We start from the raw sequence: 25,726 nt of genomic DNA, 5'->3' as shown, positions 1-25,726 counted from the left end.
AAACAGATATGACATCCAGAAGAAGTTGTGTGCTTGTAACCTCTAAGAGAATTAGGTATTTCTCATATAATCGATTTTAAGTGAGTCGAATAAATTATGAGTCGAATTTAGGGTGGGTTAGGTCTATTGATTTTAATTTTTTAAATTATTTTTCTTAAAAATTTAGAATTGTCACGATCATTAAATAGGTATCAAAAATTATATTTTTTTAGCTAAAATAATCATGAATGCTTATTAGACATCGTTGGATGACCATATAAGCTTATTACACGAAAATGTCTTTTTTTTTTTCCCTTTTTTCTGAAGCATAAATGTAGAAAAAAAAAATAGTATGTGCACTTGAACAGGAATGCCAATAATATTGTTCAATCATACATGTTGCACTAAAATATGTAAGGCTTAGGGATTCTCTTTATGTATTATTAAAAAAAAAAAAAACTAAGGTGTTTTTGGCTATAGATTTTTAAAGTATTTTTTTATTTTTTTTAATTAAATTAAAATAAAAAATTGAATTGTATTTTATTTTATGATGCTAGTGAAAAATAGAAACAACAAAAGCAAGTGGAAAAATATGGATAAGCATAAAATAATGATAATATGTGACGTGAATCAAATAAAGTGCATCAAAGAATAAAGAAATATTAACAGTTAAAATTTAACTATTGTATTTATAAATAAATTATGTCATTGACTCATTGGTTTACATTAGTTTTAAGCTAAAGGAGGCTGGGTTCAAGACTATTTAATCATATTATTTTAGTATGAGTATATATTTTGCAAAAAAGCTTTGCTTGAGAATTAAACCCGCGATCCAAAATACTAAAACCAAACTGTAAACCAATGTGCCTTTATACTTCTACTGTCAGAAAGTATCATTTTATTATACATAATTATATATAGTATTGATATACATAACAAAATTTTCAACACAACACCCCTTCGCCCAACGTGGATCAGCTCCTGAATATTAATATTATAATATGTACACATTCATAACTGACAAACGTATTTCTATAAAGTACAAACTCTTGAACAAAGAGAAAGATAAAAATATTACGTCGAACATGTGCCTGAAATTTATAAAATAGTTAAGTCTATTATTTACTCTAATACTTAATATTTAGTCATAATCTTATTAATTTGAACTTCCCTACATCCTAATATCAAAGCCACAAAATATTAATTTGTAATATCACCTATGATGATATAAAATTATAAGTATTTTTTTTCTAATATTATTGAAATTCGATTATTTCAAAATTGTGAGTCGTTCAATATGATCACTCCCTAGAAGATTAGCAATTTCACCCGTAGATGAATGTGCCGCTCCGCCGAAAATACGATGCGGCAATCAAAGGAAAAAAGTTGTAAAATTCCAACTCATATTACCAACACACCCGATTCTCTCCTTATACCCTCCTTCTTCCCCACTTCCCCTGTACATTTCACCTTTCTATTAACACACACACACCAACCCCGCAACAGAAAAAATTAAACTAATCATCACAATTCTCAACCCACAGATCACAAAAATTCAACAACACTCATCTATAATTTTCCATTTAATTTTTTCACGAGAATAGTATACTTTAATAATCTTCAAATACTATAAATAATGTCAACCGACACTGACGACGAAGACGAGCTTTTACAGATCGCATTACAGGAGCAAGCACAACGCAATATCAATTACCATAAACCATCTAAGCAACCTTCAAAACCAGTTCGCAACTTCGTTCAGCCGCCGTCGCAGCCCAATTTGAGACCGGGCGGTGGTGCTACGTCGGAGAGGAAGAACCCTAGTGTTGCCGCCGCGGCGATGCAGAAGACTAGTAATAAGAATAGTAGTCACCAGAGGAAATCTGTGGAGGATGATGATGACTCGGAAATCGAGATGTTGAGTATATCATCTGGTGATGAGGATTCGTCCAAGGATCGCGGGTTTGGGTCGAGGAATCGGGTGGTTAGTGGCGGAGGAAGAGCTGGGCAGGAGGATGATGGATTGTGGGATGGAGGTGAACCTGATTCCTGGAAACGTGTTGATGAATCTGAGGTATGTCTATGTTGACTGATGCTGCTACTGCTCTGTGGACTCATTGTTACTGATGGTTGATATTTGTTTGAGCAAGTCCTCCTAGATTCCCCGTAATGCCAGGGCCTTTCCAGTACTGATAATTTTTGAGGAACTGTTCATTTTTAGTTCTTCTCTTTTAAAGTAGAACCTATGAGGAAAAAGGTGCACACTTTGCTGAATTAGTGCTTGCACTGAATCAATGCCTGCGCCTAACTTATTAGTAACTCTGTTTTAAGTATACAATAATTTTTTTTGCTTCAATTGATAACCTGTTTGCACATATCTATAGTTGCTTACTATCTATAGTAATGTTCTTTTTATATGTATGTTTACTCTATGGTTGCTCATTTTGCTTCTGAATAATTATTGGAATTCACTTATGCTTGGATTGTTCATCTAGGGGAATTAGTCTTTGTTCTTGTGGTCTTGTCATATCAATATGGAGCTCACCGAAACATAATCATAAGGAGCTATATGTATTTGTGTTATTGGTTATTTTGTTATTGGTGTTTCTGTTTCTGCATAATTATTGATTATTAAACATGCTTGAATAGATAAAGAGATTCATAGATTGAATATCGTGCAGCTAAGACGCAGGGTTCGTGAGATGAGGGAGGCAAGAGTGGTTGCAACCACTCAAATGCCTGAGCAGGAGAAGACAGCAGTCCCAAAAAAGGATCTTAATAGTTTGCAGTCTTTTCCTCGTGGCATGGAATGCGTCGATCCTTTAAAATTGGGGTACTTCTGCTCTTGGTTAAAAAACTGGCTTCACAGACTGCTTTCTCTTGATAATTGTGCTAATTGGGATACTGTTTTCTTGTTGACAGGATAGTTGACAACAGAACATTAAGGTTAATTAGTGAGAACATATCAAGTTCCCCGTCTATAGGCGACAGAGATCATTTAGATCCCAATGTTCGAGGTATATACTTCTGCCACCAAATTATTTTGATTCTATAATGCTGTCTTGTCCCTCTTTGTTCATTATTTTCCTTGGACCATATTTGTGGTCAGCTTTATCTGGGAAAAAGGGAGAAAGAATTTTTGTGAGCCCCTTCAAAGTCATTGTTATCAAGTGTGTGTAAACGTAGTGGTAAATATGAAGTTTGAACTCCATTACAAGACTTAGTGGATTGAATGATTTGGCATCTCTATGATCCTGTATCTGGTGGATGCTTGTCGTTTCGATAATGGGGACCTTATTTGTGATATTCATGAACTTGTGTTGTGATTGTCCTTTAGGTCTGTAGTGGTTTACTTATCTCCACTTCCATTCGTTTTTGTGGCATTCTGTAAATCAGGACTCAACTACGTTTTCCAGCGGATTTTTGACAAAGTTTCATTGCCTATGTGATTGAGCCGTAGGGAAATGACTTGTGCTTGTCTACTAGGAAATACACTGCTTTGTAGTGTGAGAAAGCATGCGAAGCTTGGATTGCTATCATGAAGTTACTTTCAATGTTGTTGCATTGCAATATAATTATGTGCTCTTAGGAGGTATCAAACCAATTAGATAAGCTTAAAGAGATAATGGTGACTGCAACAAAGAGTTGCTTGACGTACTCATGTGTGAGTTTGTTTTGGACATTGCTCAAAATTGACCTCTATCTTGGTATTTACCAAAGAAAGGGTCCATAATGTAATGTTAAATTTATCAATACCTAATTCCCACGTGATAACTTTTGTAGTGTAAAGTATCTAAGAGATTAATTTTTTGAGAATAACATTTGTATGGTAAATGAGGAACCTACCATCACAATAAGGCTAATTGTAGGACGTTATAGAAAGAGTTATCAGGTTGTGACTCAATTTTTACTTTACAGTTTAAAGTGATGAATTTTCACTCTTAGGGGTCGTTTGGTGTGAAGAATAATACCCAATAGTCCTGAGATTAAATTATAGTGCTATCTAATTTGTTGTTTGGTTGGCAAGTCCGAGATAACTTATCCCGGGATTAATAATTAGTACCGGGATAAGTTATCCCTCCCCTTGGGTGGTATAGTAATCCAGGGATAACTTATCTCGGGATAAAATAAGTAAATGACAAAAATATCTCTTTAAACCCTTTTTTATACATCACTTTTTACATTCATGAAGGGCATTTTTGTAAATAAATAAATAGTTTTTAAAATTTATTATTTTGAATACAACAAACCAAACACTCAATAAAAAATAATCTTATCATAACTTATCCCATCATAACTCATCCCATCATAACTTATTTCATCATAACTAATCCCAACATAACTTGAATTCAAACCAAATGACTCCTTAGTAATAGATATAGGATGGGGCCTCGTTGTGCCCACAGGAAAGTGCATACATAAATTAGTGCATCATTCTCTAAAGATAAGAGGAAAAAAAAGAATGTCTTGTGTATATTTTTCTCTCTACTTGTCACTCCCCAAAACAGAGGGCGGACAAGAACCGTATGAACACATGCTCCATAAATAAGCTACGTCATGCCTGAAGTTATAAGCTTAAAGCGAGCAGAATAACCAACACATGCTATATATATATGTATATATATGTAGGCTTTATAGTTATCTAGGCAAAAAATTACATGTACTAGTATGTAAAGTAGACAGAATAACAGGTAGACAAATATGGAAGCTCATATGAACCGAATGTCTAATCGAAAGAATTATAAGCATACAAGGAGTAGATATATGATATGGAGCTGTAACACATGCACCAACTTGATAAGTTCATCACATAACATCCAAATAAGCGTTCATTATATATAACACCTATAGTTTGCCTAGGTTAAGTACTTCAACTGTTTCTAATACAAATGATAACGTGAAGGCCTATCAAAGACGATCCAGGTCAACTGTAAGACACGAGTTCCCCAAAAGCTTATCTCTATGTTTTTATGCATATAATGTAATTGCGGTCTGATACAATGCCCCTTTGTGGGCTCACTATGAGGGTCTGCCGGCAGGCCATATGTGCCATATATTGACTCGAGTCGGGGGCAACTAGTATATGACATTCCAGCTGACTCCAAATGCAAATGATGCCATAAGGGCGGGTATGCCGCAATCTTCAGGATCACTAATGGTCTAGTCTCAACCCTGTGCACGGAATCACGTCGTGTGGGTGTGTCAAGTAAAACTTTCGAATACCCTCCCATCATTAAGGGTAACTTTTGTTATATATTTGCCTTAAAAGCCTATAGAGGGAATCACAAAAAGATCATTAAGCTATCCAAGTAGATTCTCTCTACAACACTTAGTTTCCTTAACATGATACTTAGCTATTCAAGAGCTAGTTCTCTGTTTATCTTATGACTATATGGACAATGCTCTCACATATACAAATGTGACTATACTATGGGCATTTGATTTATTTGTAGCAAGCGTACATAAGCAATTCCTAAGAATTTCAAGTAAGGACATTTATGGTCATACAAAATACCTAAGTTGCTCGGACTCTTCACTTTTGGTGCAGCACCCCTGTCGACACGACATGGGTGTGTGTGGGGGGATCCATGTTTGATTTGGTCAACCTATTTTGGGTACTTTGACCAAAATCAATAGGGAAAATCGAGACAATTTTAATGATTTCTATAGACAATACGAAAGTTAAGGTGCAATTGAAGAAAATAGAATACCTTTTATATAAATATTTCTATGTCACCTTGTTTCCTTTAATCTCCTTCCAGGATTCTCCTCAAGTTCTCTACATAATATCTCATAATTTAGGTTTTATAATTCTATTTTAGATATTTTTATTATTTTTAGGCGAATCCCTGCACCCATATCCATACATGGATCCATATCCCTGGATCTTAAAAATTAGATCATGAAGGATCCAACCTCTAGATCCGCACCCGTATCGGACTCCCGCACTTGAGTCCGAGCAACTTAGCAGAATACTATGAGAACTCAACTTAAATTGAGTAATATGGATACTTGTAAGCTTTGATGATTAGATAAGGGAATGCCATGTAAAGAGAATGGATATTTTATCCCCATATCCCACGCAAGTTATTGACCTTTATTAACGAAACATGTGGTAGAAGAATGTGTTATGTATATTTTTCTCTCTAAGCTTTTTTTTTATCACCGAGAAATCCCTGGTACAGACACCTGATAGGCTGTCTAATTAACCACTATTTCGAAAAGCGTTAAAACTCAATCTATTCAAAAGATAACCAAGGAATCCCCGAGAGCCAGGTGGCGCACGGTTCAAAACCCAGTGGATAATTTACACATCCCTTTACCCTTCCCCTTAAATACTAGTCTTTTGTCTGTGGTGGAGTTCAAACCTGTGACGTACGTCTAATCCACACATTGTGCGCTGTGCTCTTACCCTCTTACCACTAGATCAAAGCCCTAGGGGCATACTTTTTCTCTCTACACTCATCGATTATGTTTAATGGAATGTTCAATCTATGTCACCTATCCCTTTCCTATTCTTCTGCACTTGTTTTCTAACAAGTTCATATCTAATCTTGCAGAGAGGTTGAATTACTTCTCTGAGAAATTCGACCCGAAGTTGTTTCTCTGTCGAATTCACCAAGACACCAGCGCGTCTGAGTTAGAATCAGGTGCTCTTGCTGTGAAAACTGATCTTAAAGGACGTACCCTGCAGAAAAAACAGTTGGTTAAAGAAAATTTTGACTGCTTTGTGTCCTGCAAAACAACAATTGATGGTGAGCTACGTGTCCTGTAGGATTTTGGTGTTACTTTCATTTATGATAGGAACTTTTAGTTTGTCATCAATGTTTTTGTTGTAGATATTGAATCGAAGTTAAGGCGGATTGAGGAAGACCCTGAAGGTTCTGGAACTTCTCACTTATTTAATTGTATCGAAGGAGTCAGTTCAATTGCTAATCGTGCTTTTGGGCCACTATTTGAAAGACAAGTAGGTAGCGTGTTCTTTATTTCTTTATGGATACTTCTAGTAAATTTTTTGATCTGTGAGTGGTTTTTTTACTTCTGTTGCCTTTTTTTTTTAACCTTCTGTGAGTGTAATCATTATTGTGCAGGCTCAAGCTGAGAAAATAAGATCTGTTCAAGGAATGCTGCAAAGGTTCCGAACACTATTTAACTTACCCAGCACAATTCGTCATAGCATTAGTACTGGTGAATATGACCTGGCTGTCAGGGAGTACAGGAAAGCAAAGTCAATCGTTCTTCCTTCTCATGTATGGATGACCTAGTTAATGCTGTAAATTAGCATATGCTTTGTGTTGAATGCATTATCCTCCACATGACAATGGTATATAGAGTTTTGATGTGTTCATTTGTACACATGCCCCTCTGTGGTTAGCCTTTTCCTTGACTTGTTAATTGGTTTTATAGTCGTTATACTTTGTGCTACCAGTTTGATTATGCTTGGATCCTATCATAATATATTGTAGTCTAGGGATGCTTTGCAGAAGCTTCTCCTATTTAAGCAATAGATGATTTTGCTTTTTCCCTAACAATTTGTTTAATGAACAGATGCGATTGCTGATGCTTTGTTAATGACACATTGTCTTTAATTATTAAGAAAAGAATTTTAGGTGCTTTAGACATCCTCTGCATCTGAAGGTGTTCTGATTAGTCAAGCTGATTAACACTTTTCATGGCCTAGTTTTGATTTAATTATTGTCAGGCGCAATTTGACATTGTTATAACTTATATGCTCCTTGGCATGTTGGGGCAATAATTGACTGATGCTTAATCCTTTTTGGTCGTGTCTGACCTGAATTGAGTACTTGTTCGCATTTCTTCATAGTTTTTGCCTTACCTGTGTTACTCACTCTTGATTGAATGTCCTTCCTTCAGGTTGGAATTTTGAAGCGTGTACTTGAGGAGGTTGAAAGAGTTATGCAAGAATTTAAAGGCAAGCTTTACAAGTCTCTGGAAGATCCTCAGATTGACCTAACAAATGTAAGTTACAGTTACCAACATTAAAAAGCTAAGTTGTGCGGACTATTCACTTTTGATGCCATGTCGGATTCTTCAAAAATACACCACTTTTTAAGAATCCAACATGCACCCGTTGGCATTTTTGAAGAGTCTGAGCAACATGATTAAAAAGTTAAAAATCATGATCGGTGCATGATTAGGACATTACGGTAGACTGTTTGGTTCTCTAGAAGTCCACAAGGAATGCTCTCTAATACTGTATACACTTGAATTGTTGAAAGGCTAAAGATCTCAAAACTCTTCTCCAGCTATACTTGAAAATATGAAATAATATCCTGAGCTTTCTTGCACCCAAGGGTGTGGCCTAGTGGCTAATGAAGTGGGTGAGAACCATGAGGTCTCATTACACTAGGTGATTTCTTCCCATCTGTTCCAGCCCTTGTGGATAGAGTTACCTGATACTTGTTGGTGGGAGGTGACAAGTATCCTTTGGAATTAGACGAAGTGCGCTCAAGCTGGCCTGAACTGCACGGTTATAATTAAAAAAAATAAAAAATCCTGAACTTTCAATATGTAGATTTGGAAATTGTCCTTGGACCTTCCAACTAACTTTGCTAATCCTCCTCTTTCTATCAGACATCTTTTGTTTTAGTAGCCAGTCAGCTATTGAAGCCATTCTATTTGACTACTTATCTCATACCCATTTGATCTACCTATTTTGGGGTAAATGGAGATCACATATTACTAAAAGGGATAACCTACGAGAGGTATACACCATTAGACTCTAATGCAAGAAACCTATTTGTCATCTGCAAGGATGCATTGTATCACTCTCCAGTTGTGTCTAGCCTAGTGTTATCAAAAGCAAAAAGCGCAAAAAGGTCTAAAAGGTTTGTTGGAGTGATAAGCGCAAATAAAATGTGGGCTTTAATGGAAAACGGGGCACCTGGAGAAAAAACACAAAATACGTGTTTTGTCCAAGGTTAATAATTATATGCATGAAAACAAATATATGGACAAAGATATTGAGTTTTTTTTTTTTAATTCTCAAAAAAAAATAAAATTGAGTTTTTCTTACGATTAAGCGCAATATCATTTCTTTAGTGTTGCCTCTTCAGGAAACACTTCACCTTGGAGTCTTGACAACAGACACTGTAGTGCACATTAAGCAGGGCGAAGTGTTCAACATGTTTTGAGCCTCGCTTCAGAGCTTAAGCGTGTTTTTAGCACGCCGTTGACAGCACTGGTCTAGCCTAGTAAATACTTGTTTTTTCTTGTTAATAGTAAGTTGTGATAGGAGCGAAATGCCTCAAACATTTCCTGTTATATAGTGTCTTATGTTCACAATGATTTAGGGTAATTGTGTACTGTCGGGGGACTTGATTGGGGTTCTTTTATAAAATTGTTGGTGTCTTATAATTGTATATAACTGGTTTATTTACTGAGTGAGCTTCCTTAGCTGTAAATAGCTTTCCCTAAACTCTCTCTGGCCTCAGAAAACTTCTTGGAATCGGTGTAGGGATGGTAACAGGGCAGGATAAGTCATTTGGGGGGTGGGGTGATCTTTCAGTTACTGTTGTATCCAGTGAGATGTTCGAACTTCGAACTGTGTATAGTAGACTCAAAAGATTTATGGCTTGTTCTTTTTAAAGTAGATTGACGACATGTGCTGGAAACCATTTGTTCACTTTTTAACTTTTTTTTTTTTTTAAAAAAAAGACCTTTTGTTCCTTTTTATCTCTTAACATATTTTCATACACTTCTATAGAAATTAAAAATCCAGCATTAATTTACGAAGCAGAGGATGTAAATATGAATAAATAAAGGAACTTAACTGCTTGAAGAGTTCTCCAATTCGATGGCGTCTCAACGTTCTCCTGGTGCTCACCCCCTTTGAGAAGTATGTAAAAGGCTCATGGCATAAACTATCCTTGTCGTTTTTCCCAGCTTGATCAAAAAAGAGTTCGTATTATTTAGGAAGACGGACTCCAGGATTACTCTGTCATACAAATCCTCAAGATATTCTTTCAACTGAAGAATTTGAAACACTGCCTTGACATTTTGCTGGGTATATATTTTCTGTTTTTCATTGTGAGATGCGAAAATCTGAATACAGTAAAAAATAAAGAGCAGAAAAAAGTAACAAGGAAGTACTAATTAAAAGAAAACCAAATGCAAATAACAACAGTGGTAAGAACATTGTTTGGAGTCAGCAAAGTTAGAGTTAAACAGCCTCAAATTACAATTTGTTGAGGGGTTCATATGTCCCATATAAAGAGCTTGAGTGTATGTTGTCTATTACAAATTGCCTATATCATCTATCAGATGTCTTATATGAGTAGACAAGTAGCCTGATAAATTGATGGCAGTCTGCAGTGTCGATGAAACTGCTTTTTGCAGTGTGATAAATGAACTTCCAGACAAATGGTTGGATATCTCACTATATATATGAAGATAAAATGTGATACTCCAGCTCAAAAAGGGTGAAGTGCTTATATCAATGCCTGTCAGTTCTTAATTATCAGATTACTGAGGGTAAACCAAACAGTTCCGATCAATGTCTTCCTTGCAATTTTTTTTACTTGATTGCACTTGAATTATGCCCTGTGCATTTGTGTGCAACCATCTAACAGACACTTTAGATTGTAATGTTCAAGAAAAATTTAAAAATTTTTCCTATAAATACTTGCTACTCATATTTGACTTATAATGCTTTATGCAGCTTGAAAATAATGTGAGACTCTTGTTGGAGTTGGAACCCGAATCAGATCCCGTATGGCACTATTTGAATATACAGGTGAGGACTCTAAGGTCCAACAACTCTTTCTATTGTTGTTCTTTGTTTTCTTTTTTTTTGAAAATAATTTTTATTAAACAGATAACCTAATGACACTAACAATAGAAACAAAAGATTGACAAAATAGGATATAATATTACTTCATGAGGTGTTTTATACCAACTGGTAACTCCACTATGAGTTTTGTATGCTTCATCCATTGATTGAACTCATAGTTGTTTGATGTCTCTTTAACTTTTGATAGAACCCACTGTTTAAATCTAATAGGGTCCATGTTGATTTATTGACGGTATGAGTGGTCTCCTTAGGTGATATTGGACAATTCTTACCTCATAATCAAGCTTTCCGGATTGGCTCCAGGGCTTTGGTCTAGTGGTAAGGTTGTAACGTGTGATGAGTGGGTTAGGCATATATCACAAGTTCGAATTCTGCAACAGATATAAACTTGATAGTTAAGTGGAGAAGGGTAAAAGTGGGGGATCATTATCTACCAAATTTTGAACCACGTGCCACTAGTTCTCAGGGATTTCTCTCTTCTAAAGAAAGAACAAGCTTATTTGATTGAGTTAGGCTCAAGGTCTATTTTTTAAAAACATAGTATGAGTCAAACCCTTCCATATTCTTGGTTTATGTGATGTTGGGTTCTCATGTTATGTAGTCCACACTCCTGATGTCCAATCTTGGGTGTGTGGAATGGGGTAGTTAGAATCACAGAAGGTGCCAACTGCTGTCTCCTTATATGGTCTTAGCCAGCTTTGGATTAGTTAGATCAAGGTTCATTTTCTTTACATAGTATTGGAGTAAAACCTATTCATATTCTTTGTTTGCTCAATGTTAGGGGTCCATGCTATAATTTCCATGCTCTAGATGTCTAGGCTGAGAGGAGGTGTTAGGATATCCTACATTGGTTGATGGGTTAGGTGGTTGTCTCCTTAAATAGTCTTAGACAATTTTCACTTGATGAACTAGCTTTTGGGGTTGGCGTTAGGGCCAATGTCCAGTTTCTTAACACCCCTTCTCCACACACTCTAGATGTTTAGGCCAGGTCATGCGTGAGGGTGGGAAAGATATCATGATGTCCTACATTGGTTGATGGAATAGGTGGTTATCTCCTTAGATAGCCTTGGACTATCCTCACCTCATGAGTTGACTTTTGGGTTAAGTTAGGGCCAATGTCTGTTTTCTAACCTAACACTCCTTCCGTCGCACGCTTAGACCTAGACATGTGGAGCATCCACAATATAATATGCGGGCCCAACATTAAGTGAATCAAGAATAAGGATGAGTTTGACTTTGGTAGCATGTACAAAAACAGACTAGGCCCAACTCAATTTCAAAAGGTAAATCATGACGTGAGTATTGCCCAGGACATTATAACAAAACCCGTTGTTGTAGCGATATGGAATCTGCCACATACTAGAAACATTAGATTAATCACAATGTCTTAATAGATCTTAGCTAATTAGTCTTTAGCTTTTCATGACTGGTCATAAGAAAGATCATAGAGAAAAATGTCCAAGCCTTAGTGGATAGAGTTACTCGACACTTGTGCTACCGGGGAATTAATCGAGGTGCAGGTAAGTTGATCCAAGCACCACGGCTTTCGTAAAGAACAAAGAAAGACCATAGAGAAAAGTTGAAACCTAAAATATATCTCCAGATCAGCAAGAAAATGGAGAATTTTGGAAGCAATTATCAAATAAGAGTAAGAAGAGAGACCTGTTGTTGGAGATAGATCACAACACTGTTCGTGAGGAAACTCGTAACTTGTTTTCATTTTTTGACTGCATACACTTTTCGTTTCATCGTATCTTTGCTAATTTTACTTGTTGCAGAGTTTAGGATATTAGTTTTGAAAATATATTCCTTATGAAAACGAAAAAATTTGAAAATATATTATATTACTTCCTCCGTTTCAATTTGTCTTAGTTTAGTATAGTATATAAAGTTGAGAATTTTAATTCTTAAAAGTTGTGAAAGTTCCTTCTCAAAAAAGAAGAAGAAAGAAGTAGTGAAAGTTGTATAGAATAATTTTAGTGATGAATGGAGGCGGACATTTTAGAACATCCCCCACAATGCTGTACGAAGTGGGAAGGAGAGAGTATTAATGTAGTATGTTTGTTATTTTTTGTGAATGCTGCAGCGTCACATGTACATTACTTTGATCGGTAGAGAACATTAGTTATCTGAAAAAGGTTGGGGATATGGTGGGGTGGGGGGTAGCAGTTTTTGCCTTCTATTACTCCTGTAATACTGGTTTCACAGCCTTTTTTGTGATTTAATAGAAGCTGTTACCTTTGTAAAAAAAAAAAGGTTTTGGGGGTTGCATGTGCATCATGTACCATGAGAAAAAAAATTTGGGTTTTGATTGCTATAGTTCGATAAAAACAGAAAATCCATGGTTGGTTGTGAAACCCTCTCTCTTCTGCATAGAGGATATTTGGCACTTTGTTTTCCTTAATCGAGGCGAATGATATGGTAATTATTTCCTTATTTCATGATGGGATGCAAATTCTGCAATGTCCTCTTTGTTGTCCATTTGACAGAACCACAGAATCCGAGGTTTGCTTGAGAAATGCACTTTGGATCATGAAGCAAGAATGGAAAATTTTCGGACTGAGATGCGTGAAAGAGCTTTATCTGATGCAAAATGGAGGCATATTCAGCAAGATTTGAACAATACTGTAAGCCCAACTGTGTTTTGTAAAAAAAACATTGATAATTAACTGTACTTTAAACTAATGTACTAATTTTTGTCCCAAATGATCATCAGCCAGATGCTGATTACTCTGATTCTATTGAAAATGCATATCTGACGGGTGATTCACAACAAGTGGAATTTACTGGTGAAAAGGTTGATGCTCTCAGAGGAAGTTATATAAGGAGGTTGACTGCTGTAATTATCTATCATGTACCTGCCTTTTGGAGAGTAGCTGTTGCAGTTCTCAGTGGGAAATTCGCAAAGGTAATTAATTAACCTACCCAGTATACTTTATATAGGCTGGTGCAAAACCGAGGATATGTAAACAAATGTTTTCTGATAATTCACAAATTTAATGAGGGCCTGAGAGCTTTTGTTGTGTTTTTTGGCTGGTTCAGTCTCGGAAAAAAAGCAGCTAAATTTGCATCTTGCACTTGTTTTTTTGGGGGGCTTTAAATCTATTTTTCACAAAAAAGAAGAAAATAATAATAAGGAAAAATTATTGAAATACACGTCTTATGTTTCCTTATTTCTAATATTCCCTTCTATTTCTAAAAACCTCTAAAATCCTTTATTTCTCTCCTAATTCTAAATTATTTTATAATGTATCCGAGCTAGTTTTTAATGTATCCAAACTAGTTTTTAATGTATCCGAGCTACATATTATGTATTCGTTTATTTTATAATGTATCCGAGCTACATATTATGTATCCGGTTTGTTTTACTTTTTCAGGGATTAATGTAATTATAAACTAAATAGGGATAGATTGTAATTTCATATTAAAACTATGTGATTCCTAAAATTTATACAAATAATAATAATAATAATAATAATAATAATAATAATAATAATGATGATGATGATAGTAGAAACATAATTACTGACTATCTTTTGCATAATAATAATAATAATAATGATAGTAGAAACATAATTACTGACTGTCTTTTGCTAATCTGTTTACTTGATTTGCACAGTTATCGAGTCTTGGAAGAGTAACACATTTTAAAATACATTTTTTAGTATTAGGTTTAGAAGTAATTCTCGTATTTTTCCTTCCCAATGTTAACCAGGTCAGTTGATTTTACAAGTTTCTGATTAAGCTCTTGATTGTCTGAGAGTAGAGAAAATGCATGGAGATTGAAAGCAGCCAGTTAAGAAGTGCTCTACTAATATAAACCTTCTGCGCCCAGATCTGGGCTTTAGTCACTTGTTGCAGTGGTGACAAAAGATTAAATGCTTTGTGTTAACATTGACTAATAGAACCATAATTCTTTGTAATCTCTGACTCTCTGTAGATGTGAAGTAATGTTTTTTGCATTACATGGAAATTGAAAGCATTTGACAGCATCCACTTCACTGGTTTGATAGTTAGAGTTATCTACATGACAGAGTAACATCTGTATCTGCCCTTTGTGTATATTTACTCTTGTTAAGTTAAAACATATCAAAACCCAATTTGATAGACAGAAAGAAGAAGCATTTTCTTTCTTTAGATGCTATTTCAGAATTGAAGATTCTCCCACTGTCTCAAAAAAATTTGGTGGTCAGATTACAGGGATGAACTTATTTAATTCTCAGTGTGAATATGGACATCGATCTCTTAAAATATTTACCCAGTTGAAAACTAAATAAAAGGTACTCTAAATGACAATTTTTATAGTCAAATAGTTATAAGCTTTTTGGATAAGAGCGTAGTCAACGAAATAACTCTGATTCCCCGAAGATGAAGTTTGTTACTGTCCTGCACTATCTTTATATTGGGTTTTGCTGGTGTCTGAATTTTTTTGCTTACTGATTGAAAAAAAAACATCTTGCCCCTCAATTAGTGATTGTGCCACTTTTTTTTCCGGGTCAAGTAAAAGTATTATCATTCAATCATATACAAGGGGTATACCATGGAGTGCCAAATCACCTAAGCATGTCTCACTAGAGTCTCATTCTCATAATCAACCGCAATGTAGAAGAAGATGATCCATGTCCTCGCCTGCCTCCTTACACATGAAAGACCTACTGACATAGAAAACCTTCTGCATTCTAAGATTTTTTGTTGTCAAAATCATCCCTCTAGAAGCTAGCTAAGTGAAAAAGCGCACCTTCCTCGGCACCTTTGGAATCCTTACTGCGGCATGGAAAAACATGCTCCTCCCTAACCAAAAGTTTCTCGTAGGAAAACTTCACAGAAAACACTCCATTATTCCCCAGGCCCCACCACCGCACATCAGGATTCTGCCATTATCCTTGGGATGACACATTCAAGGTGAAGCAGTTATAAAGTTTGGTTCCCGTAACTTTTCATTTCCTTTAAAATCTGGCATTAATGGTGCTTACATGCTGTTCTACAGTCATGGTGTCAAAAGTAACTCTGATCTCTCGATGAATGAGAATTACCCGTTTATAGGAACATAAACATGATACTGAAACAAGTTGAAACACGATCATAAGAATATGGAAGATGATACCTGTGGCTAATTTTTGGAGCATCTGGAATGAAAGAAATAGGAGATGCTTTGATGGAATATCAACTACCTGCCAGTCTCTAAAAGCTAGTTGTCTTATGTTGTTATATAGTTGGGTCTATATGTCCCCGATAGATTCCCCTGTTACTCCTCTTGAATTTTATCAGCTCATTAGCTCTCAACTAGATATGTACTGGAGCTGGTAAGTTCTTTTTGCTACTCTACTTTGTTACTATTATGCATCCACTTGATGACAGCAATGAAATTATTTACTTCATAAAAAAAAAAAGTTGAAAAAAGATCTTTTGAGCTATTTCCTTTTTGGGGTTTGAAATAGATGCGCTAGATATGTTTATCACAAGGTGGGTGGGGGGGGGTGTGTGTGTGTGTATGGTTGAAGTCGTTAGCTGTTGCAATTATGTAGTCTTTAGGGATGTGCTCATTTTTAACTATAGTTTAGTCTTTAGGGCTGTTCTCATTTTTTCTCTCACTAGTGGAAATCAATAAATTTTGCTCAACTTAATGACATTAGCTGACCTAGATGTTAATAGAAATATCCATTACTTTTGCTATAGTTGATCATGAATAGTTCTTATTGGGATCGTTGGTCTGGTCAAGGTGTCTACCAGATACCTTCTTGCTTGTTTGTTAGTATGTTTCCTCTATTGCTTACAAGAAGAATCTTGCATTTGTCTTGGAACTCAATGATTGAAGCAGTGCTGCTACTTTTCTGAGCTGTTCCTATTTCTTTTTAAGTAATGAATATTCAAACCCCAAATAGAAGTCTGTCTGCACCAAGAAAGCTTTTTTTTTTTTTTAAAGTGATAATGTGTTTTGATGATAATGTAGCTGTCCTCAATGCATCTTTATCACACTCAATTGCATCGTATCTAGCTGTGATAGATACGGATGCTCAGCTTTGACTATTTTTTCAATTACTGTCATATCAGCAACTTCAATTGTTAGCCTCCTGGGAATAGAGGCTAATCTACCATACTCTTTTTTTTTTTTTGGGGGGGGGTTGATAAGTAGCTAATTTACCACACTCTTTTGTCCTTTAGTAGATACTTCACTCCCATATTTGGTGACCATGGTATAAAAAAGTGCAGCCTCATCTCTCAATTTTTGTTATTTATTTCCATCTGCTAATTGCTTTGATTTCAATGGCCCTTTCTCCTGGTTCTGTAGTCTTCTCAGGTATCCTCTGATTCAAATGTGAATGCCTCTGCGAATAAACGTGAAGAAAAAATGGGAGATGGGAAGTACTCAAATCATTCTCTTGATGAAGTTGCTGGGATGGTGTGCAGTACTATATCAGCTTATGAATCCAAGGTAAATGTCCAATCTTGATGGTAGGAGATTAAAGTACGGATGGTTATGTTAAGTTTGAGTAGTTGTGTACGTAGTTGTCTTCTATTTATGGTTATAGGAATTGTCTCCACATCCAAATTTGTCCTGCCAAAAAAGAAACGAATTTGATTGTCACTTTCAAATTTTTGCATTTCAATTAATGAGGATTGAGCCTGGCTGCTTATTACTTCTTTTGTTCTGTTTATTTTTGCTGGGGAGGGGTTCTATTGAGGTCACTAATATGTTTTTTCTAGCAGCACGCCAGTACCACACAAAAGACACCTAGAGCATAGATGGAATCCTCTTCGTTTTGAGTTATTTATGGTGACAAATCTAATCATGAATACCACTCCAATTGTACTCCATATCCTTTACTTCTTTTAGATAGTAAATTTACTGTGACAAATCTCATTATGATTAAAACTCCCATTGGAGCTGGGACCTATCAATTTGGCTTTCCTTGTCTACCATAGAAGTGGATCAATTTTTGTTCTAGTTGACCTATTGTGCTTTGTAGTATGACCAAGTTATGGTTGGATTAAATTAAGTTTAGTTCTCACAGCTGTGTTGAGAGAGAATTTACTCATAGGGTGGATAGGATAGAAAGCTTGACCGGAAGTCTTCTTACTGAAAATTTGAAGTAAGAAAACCAAGAAACACAACACGAGTAGTCCACCTCTGTAGTGTACACAGTGAGAAGTACACCTCTATAGTGCTATAGATACACAATGCAAGGATAACCCACCTGCTGTTCAAGATGTTACGGATTATTGTCCTGAAAATATCCTTGTTCTCCTTTCCCCTTTTGATGAAAAAATGAATTAATGTGAAACTCAAAATCATAATATCATTAATGATTAAAAAGATACGTATCTCAGATATAATCAAAATAAAAGAACTTCCAGGTGAGGAAGCAAATTCTTATCGCCACAGCATGAAATCCCTTGAATCCAAACAGATCCTCTGTCTTATGATGTATATGTTTAACAACCACTTAAGCTCTTCTCTTAAGTTTGTTGTCTTTGTACCTTTTAAAGTTTTCACATTCTTTAACATTAATAGCAAATTGTACTATTATAGTTGGTCTTTCTGTTATCAATCTCGTTTTGGCATTATTGAAGAAAAATATTTGCAGCTAGACTTTGCAATTGATTTGTATGTTTCCGGGGTGAAAGAGGTGTAACATTTTATGAATTCTATTTATGTGTTGCTTCTTCTGTAATGTATCTGAGTATTGAAATAACACTCACAGGTCCAGAATGCATTTGGGGATCTTGAAGAATCAAATATTCTTGACCCATACATGAGTGATGCCATAAAGGAGATAACCAAAGCATGTCAAGCTTTTGAAGCGAAAGAATCAGCTCCTTCAATTGCTGGTACATAAGTTATTTGAGTTGCTTAGACTATTGTAAATGAGAGGTATCTAAAGATTTTATTTCTTCACACCAGTTGCAGCATTGCGAACACTTCAATGTGAGGTCTCAAAAGTTTACATATTGAGGCTCTGCTCGTGGATGCGGTCTACAGTTGAAGAGATATCAAAAGATGAATCCTGGGTCCCAGTATCTATTTTACAAAGGAATAGATCTCCATACACGATTTCTTCATTGCCTTTGGCTTTCCGTTCAATTATCACATCTGCAATGGATCAGATCAATGTGTAAGTTGTAGAGGTTGTTAATACCGTACGTATTATACAAAAAAACACTAGTTTCCTATTAGCCCCCTACATATGGCAGTAGGTTGAACAGCCTTGGTTGTTAGATTCTTTCTCATCATGTAACCTGGTTGATGCTTTGACATTTGTTCTTCATTTTTTAAAAATTGTTTTGATATTACTTGTCAAAAAAATGAATAATAAGCTTTGACACTAGGAAGTGATTCAGATTAGAGTTGTAAGACTTTAGGATTAGTACATGACTTAGGAAAGAGTAGATAAGTGATAATTTGCACTTATTTTAGCCTTGGCCTGGATTTGTAAAACATTTACTTGTGCCCCTTGAATGAGGAAACTTGATGGAGTTATCAAACTCTCGTTGCCTTTAGGAGCTATAAGCCCTTAAAAACTCACTTACCCAAAGGTCATTTGTGGCCTTGCATATGAAGTCTGAACTTCTAAACTCAAAATTCTGTCCAAGTAGTACATTTATACACCACTTTTTTTTTTTTATGACCGTGGTGTCTGGGCCAACTTTCACGCACCTCGACTAATTCCACGGGATAACTGCCGCCCCCCACCAGCAAGAGGTACCAGGTAACTCTGTCCACCAATGCTGTGACATTTAATACCACTTTTATACAGGTGAAAACCTTTTATTTTATCAAAAAATTAAATTTTAGCCAAAGGTGCCTCTGACTTAGGAAGATTTTGTTACAGTTGTAATAATTTGTTAGGCTTATTCTTTTGGATAGAAAGGAAATTTCGCTAGTTAGAATAGATGTCACTAAGAAGAGTTTAAGCTGGAGATGACTAATTCTACTTTGTCTGGGATCTCTTGGGATCTCTTGAGGAGGTTATCAAAGGCGAAAAGCGCAAAAAAGCTCTAAGGTCTGTTGGGGCTTTAAGTGCAAAAAAGCTCTAAGGTCCATTGGGACTTTAAGCGCAAATAAAGTGTGGCTTTAATGAAAAAAGGCGCGAAGGGAGAAAAAATACAAATATATTTGTTTAGTTCAAGACTAATAATTATAAACATGAATGAAAAGTATATGAACAAAGATTGAAAAAAGATTAAGATAAAGTGGAATATCAATTGTTTAGTGTCACCTCTTCTGAAGAAGCTCATTGACAAGGAAAAATATGTCACGACACTGAAGCGCACATAAAGTGAGGCGAAGAGCTCAACACGTTTTGAGCCTTGCTTGAGGGCTTAAGCACGCCTTTGACAACACTGGCTCGAGATAGAGATGTGGCCATATCGAGGTTGCAACCCACTTATTATGTACTAAATTCAAGGTGATTTTAGAATTTACTGGTTCTGCACTCTGTCCCTCTACACCATTCACTGGCAAGTGTCGGCAAGGTGCTATTTCCTTGAACCTTATGTTTTCAGCTATGATCAAGTCTTGGAGTTTAGTAGCTAAATACCTCATCAGATGAGTGTGAGTGAGAGAACAAAATATCCCTTAAATATTCTTGCAAAACAATTACATTGTTAATGTTAGAATTACATAGTTTGTTAAGCTAATGTACCAATGACTTGAATTTTTCTAGGTCTTCTCAACTGTGATGGAAATTAAGTTCTATATATATATATATCTCTTGATTTAAGTGGAACGTTTTCTTAATAGAAGAGGCTAAGGGAAATTTCTGAGATATGTTGAGGGGTGAGGAAAGGGAATACGAATTTGGTGAAAATATTAGTAACACAATATAGTTGAGTAACAAAGTCTTGTATAAGGAGAAACCAAGAGAATTGTATATTTGTTCGCGTTAGCTGTTATTCAATTTCTAGCAGATGGACGTTGCAGGAAAGGAGTCACCTACTGAAATGTGAAAAAGATAAGATGGAAGCATCTGAGGGCTCAAACTGTGGGAGATGGATACTGCTAATTCTTTAGAATAGAGTTGAGGTGTGTTTGCCTGCTCTTAATGATAGAAAAATCTAATAGAGATGGATGAACCGATGATCCTGAGGTTGCTAAAAGCAACCCAAGTCCCCAAAAACCCTTCATGTTTAGAAATACATGCAAGCTCTTAGCTAAGAGGTTGATCCTCCAACACCTCCCATCTATTTATGTATTGATTGTGTTGCATAGCAGAAAGAACAATATCAAATGGAAGTTAACATAGAGATATTGTGTTTCCTCAGTGTCTCTTGCACGGCACTTATATCTATGTTCATGCTATGTGAGGGTCCCTTTATCTGATTTGAGTTGTATCTTACCTTACCAATCGATAAGTGTAACATGTCAAAGGCTTATTCGCGTCAATTGCCATTCACTTTAAGCACATCAGCTCCCTATTGGTTAAATGTTACAAAGAAATCGATCAAAAGGTTGAATTATTCTTGTAAGCAAAGATGAACTCTTCTTGTTCTGAGTTGTATTGACAGTGTATTTTAGGCTGTCAGAGAACTAGTATGTTACTTTTGGTGAGAGTTTCAGCGGGTTCGACCTTGTTTGGTTCTTGCATTTTCATTAGCTGTGCTTTTATCCTTTCCAGAATGATAGAGTCTTTGCAGAATGAGGCCATGAAGTCGGAAGAAATATACGTGCAGCTTCAAGGAATCCAGGAATCTGTTAGACTAGCCTTCTTGAATTGTTTGCTGAATTTTGCTGGTAAGTATGAAGCTGATTCCTTAGCATCTCAGTAGCTGAAAAACTTCGAGGGTGATTCAAATTGTTTACCCTGATAATTAGGTCACCTGGAGCAAATTGGAGGTCAGCTTAACCTGAATAAATCCAACAGAGAAAGTCCATATTTTCAGAATGGATATCTTGAACTAGAAGAAAAATCATCTGAACCCCTGCCAGGAAGTATTGTTGATCCGCAGCTACAGCTGCTGATGGTTTTAAGTAATATTGGATATTGTAAAGATGAACTTGCTCGTGACTTGTACTGCAAATACAAACAAATTTGGATGCAGCATAGGTACAAAAGTACTTTAAGTTAAAAGCACTTCAATGGTTTCTTTGCTCCAATATATGCTAGAAATTTGGAAAATCCCAGCAACTAAAATTGTGCAAACTAGTAATGCCCTTAGGAACCAACTCTTTTATGCTACTCACCTTGAATCTCATTCTGCATGATGTTAATATAACAAAATAAAATTCTTAAATCTATCTAGCTTAGTTGCCGGGGTTTTCCAAATTTCTAACATATATTGGAATTACAAAATGTGCAAATCAGTAATGCCCATAGACAACTATCTTTTCCTAGGCCTTTTCCCCCTTGACTAGACAACTTTTGTTAAGTTGCCAAATATTAGTCCAAACATCATGTCATTATTATATCTACTTTAGGGGTAAGGATGAAGAGGACAGTGATATCCAAGAGTTGATTATATCTTTCGCAAGGCTTGAAGAGAAGGTCCTTGAACAGTACACTTTTGCAAAGGTATGACTAAGTTCAAGTCGTTTCTGTGCCAAGAATTGTTACCTTATATGAGATCATTCAATTTGGTTATATTGTTTCCATTGTTCACCTATCATATGGTCATCTCACGCCTTCCATTTACTTTAAAACTGTTGTACCAACTTTTACCTGGAAGATTCTAAAANCCAAGTAGTCATGATTACAAAGAGCCTAGGAAATCTACTACCTGATCTACTTCATATATACCCTCCTCTTTACACCAAAAAAATATAGTATTAATGCAGTTTTCTTTAACTTTCTGCATTGGGTTCCATTGTTCACCTATCATATGGACATCTCACACCTTCCATTTACTTTAAAACTGTTGTACCAACTTTTACCTGGAAGATTCTAAAAAAGAGACGCAACTTTGTGTAGAGAAATTGAGAAATTCTTGAATGAGTAATATTTGCAGTTTGCACCATACATGTCGCAAAATGCACATATTATCAATTCTACAGTTATAAGCATCAGGCTTTCATATAAATGGCTTGTTCATGTACCTTTTCAGAATACAACAACATACCCAGCAAGATCCCACAGGTGGGGTCTGATAAGGGTAGAGTGCACGGACCTTACCTAGCCTTCTCAGAATCAAAAGATGTATTGTCCAAATGTTCTACAGTATTTCCAATCCCCTTTCAATAGTATTCCTCATGTTACTTCTCCTGCTTTGATTGCACTTCTTTTGAGCCGAGGGTCTACTGGAAACAGTTTCTCCTACCCCAGAAAGGTAGGGGTAAGCTCTGTGTACATCCTATCCTCCCCAGATTACACTTGTGGGATTACACTGGGTATGTTGTTGTTATCCTCCTTTTCTATAAGGTTAAGGCATTGCTATAAGATGTCTACCTTTTGCTCTGCAGACTTTTTTGTCGGGAGCACACCTGGATGCTGAGCTTTGTTGAAACCAATGTTGTTGTATTTTCCTATTATGGTATCTGTCGAATATGGGTCTTCCCCTACTTGTTTGTGATAAAATCTTTGCTACTACTACTAATAAAAAAGAACAAGAACTCTTTGGTGTCATTAAGGACACCCCACCAAATAGCCAATAAGTCGCTATCAACCTCCACCCCTTACCCATTTAATCCCATATAATTGGGACAGGCAGTTAGATGATATATAAGTTGCTCCCTCATGGGGGTGATAAAATATCCCCAAAAGAGAGGAAGATGCAACATTAATATGCTGTGCTTGATATTTGCTGTACATTCTTTAATGAAAGAAATGAAGAATATCCATACTTCTTAGATAATGGTTCCATAATTTGGTGTCTATTTGTCAGACAAATTTGATTAGAACAGCAGCTATAAACTATTTCTTGGATGGTGGAGTACAATGGGGTGCTGCGCCAGCAGTTACGGTGAGAAAAGATGCTTCCCATTAACTTAGTGTGTTTTAACCTTTGAATGTTAAATGACCTTCTATGGCTTGCAGGGTGTGCGAGATGCTGCTGTGGAATTGCTACACACTCTAGTAGCTGTACATGCAGAGGTAAAATTTACCGGTTGTTTTATGGGCATATTGTTGCTTTAGAACTATATTTCTGTACCTTTTACGAATGATTGTTTCTTTGCATTCTGGTTAATTCTTACAATTCCTATTGATTTGGTCTTCTTTGTAATACTGATTTCTCTTCACAGGTCTTCGCTGGTTGTAAGCCTCTACTGGAAAAGACGCTTGGTATACTTGTTGAAGGACTAATAGATACTTTCCTGAGTCTTTTCCATGAAAATCAAGACAAAGATCTTAGAGCATTAGATGCGAATGGCTTTTGCCAGCTTATGCTTGAGGTGAATTTGTAGTCTCTGATTGTTAAGTATATAATGAAAACTAATGATAACATACTAAAGCTAAAGCTTGACGCTGTTCTGTTGTGATTTTCAGTTAATTTGCACTTCTAGGACACACTTCTGTGCTGTTAAATTTCTGCTATAATGGTTGATGCTTTGCATTTGCTTTTTGAGTGCTTTTGGTTGCCTGAGGTTCTATATTAGTTGTGGCCAAAAGGTTTTGGAACAAGTAGGTAGATTTGATCTCATGTTCATACACTTCTTTCTAATAGTTTGTGGGGCTAAATGTGCAGTTGGATTACTTCGAGACCATATTGAATCCATATTTTACACATGAAGCAAGGGAGTCGCTGAAAACATTACAAGGGGCCCTCTTAGAGAAAGCAACTGAGTGTGCTGCTGATTCTACTGAAACTCCAACTCACAACCGCCGGCCAACACGTGGAAGTGATGATGTATTCCTGGATGACCGGCAGCAAGGGATGACTGTATCACCCGATGACCTGATTGTGAGTAACACTTGCCCTCTATCATCTTTTATTTTCAGAGTTTTTTTTCATATTCTCTTTGCTCACCTTCTAATCATTCGTAAGTATATGAAATATTGTTTGTCATTTCTAAATCCACCCTGCAATTTTGCTGCTTTGACTGGCTACAATGATGTCTGTCACCATACATTCCAATTGTATCTTATTCTTTTTCAGGCTCTTGCCCAGCAGTATAGTTCTGAGTTACTTCAATCTGAACTTGAGAGGACTAGACTCAATACAGCATGCTTTGTGGAATCAACTCCCCCGGATTCTGTTCCAGAATCAGCAAAGGCAGCATATGCCTCTTTAAGAGGATCTATGGACTCTCCAAGTAGAAGTTTTAGGGGATCACAACATATTGGTTCCCCGAGTTTCTCAAGGCCCAGACGTAGATAAGTTAGTATCATTTCTTTTCTGTCAGTTTTTCTCGTGTAATGTTTGTGCAGTTGTTGTATTTTAGCCATTCATATGTCCGAAGGAAGGCACCTTTACTGATATTGAAACCATCGCCAACCTCATTTGAAATTCATTCATATATATATGTAGATAATTGAATTTTATTTTTTTTTGTCAAAAGACACCATTTCACGAGTTTTATTCTAGTTTTCATTATATACAGTTGAATGAAAATTTTGTATCTTGCATTTTGGATAATTTTCTATTTTCAATCCCACATATTATATAGGTCAAATAACTGGAAGAAACAAAAGTCATATAATGCAAATTTATAAATGGGTACTAATAAACCAAACTTTTATTTATTTATTATTATTTTCAGTTGGTTGCAATATTAATTTTTGTTTCAGGAGATGACGGAATTATCAATGAATCTCTAACTGTCTAGAAATAATTACGGAAAGAATTAAATAATGAAATAAAGAATATTACAACGTACAATTCCGATTCTTAAATCTCAATTCTTGATGATTACTATGCAATAGTACTAATTTAACTTCAGCACCAATAAATAATTAGAAACTCAATAGCGCAGACATTAATATTCTATTATAAAATTTTCATTTTTTTTTTTTTTGCGGAAGAAAAATATTAAACAAAGTATTTTTGAGGTTGCAAGTTGAT

The 25,726-nt window shown here is 35.8% G+C and overlaps 1 protein-coding gene across 1 annotated transcript; it reads left to right on the top strand.

Annotated features, from left to right (window-relative positions):
- The first annotated feature begins 1,461 nt into the window (after positions 1-1,461).
- On the top strand, positions 1,462-25,213 carry LOC125853154 (exocyst complex component SEC5A-like). Its single transcript, XM_049532825.1, has 21 exons — positions 1,462-2,053; positions 2,661-2,812; positions 2,902-2,996; positions 6,540-6,734; positions 6,819-6,946; positions 7,071-7,229; positions 7,855-7,959; positions 10,661-10,735; positions 13,282-13,419; positions 13,509-13,700; positions 17,082-17,225; positions 18,496-18,622; positions 18,696-18,906; positions 21,409-21,524; positions 21,606-21,837; positions 22,209-22,302; positions 23,609-23,686; positions 23,761-23,817; positions 23,967-24,116; positions 24,410-24,625; positions 24,821-25,213. Exons 1-21 carry the CDS (start codon positions 1,616-1,618, stop codon positions 25,040-25,042), a joined length of 3,324 nt encoding a protein of 1,107 aa, XP_049388782.1. The 5' UTR covers positions 1,462-1,615; the 3' UTR covers positions 25,043-25,213.
- The last annotated feature ends 513 nt before the right edge of the window (positions 25,214-25,726 follow it).

Source organism: Solanum stenotomum, unplaced genomic scaffold (genome assembly GCF_019186545.1).
Source record: "Solanum stenotomum isolate F172 unplaced genomic scaffold, ASM1918654v1 scaffold9649, whole genome shotgun sequence".
NCBI lineage: Eukaryota > Viridiplantae > Streptophyta > Magnoliopsida > Solanales > Solanaceae > Solanum > Solanum stenotomum.
The sequence above is the reverse complement of the archived record's forward strand: the minus strand, read 5'-3'. Positions and strand labels throughout refer to the sequence as shown.

What these genes read in the sequence shown, in the direction of transcription:
- LOC125853154 (XM_049532825.1), top strand. Translation starts at nt 1,616, where the DNA reads ATGTCAACCGACACTGACGACGAAGACGAGCTTTTACAGATCGCATTA. An exon ending in AACAGTACACTTTTGCAAAG is followed by an intron (nt 22,303 to 23,608) that starts GTATGACTAAGT and finishes TCTATTTGTCAG; the next exon opens with ACAAATTTGATTAGAACAGC. An exon ending in TTTGCCAGCTTATGCTTGAG is followed by an intron (nt 24,117 to 24,409) that starts GTGAATTTGTAG and finishes CTAAATGTGCAG; the next exon opens with TTGGATTACTTCGAGACCAT.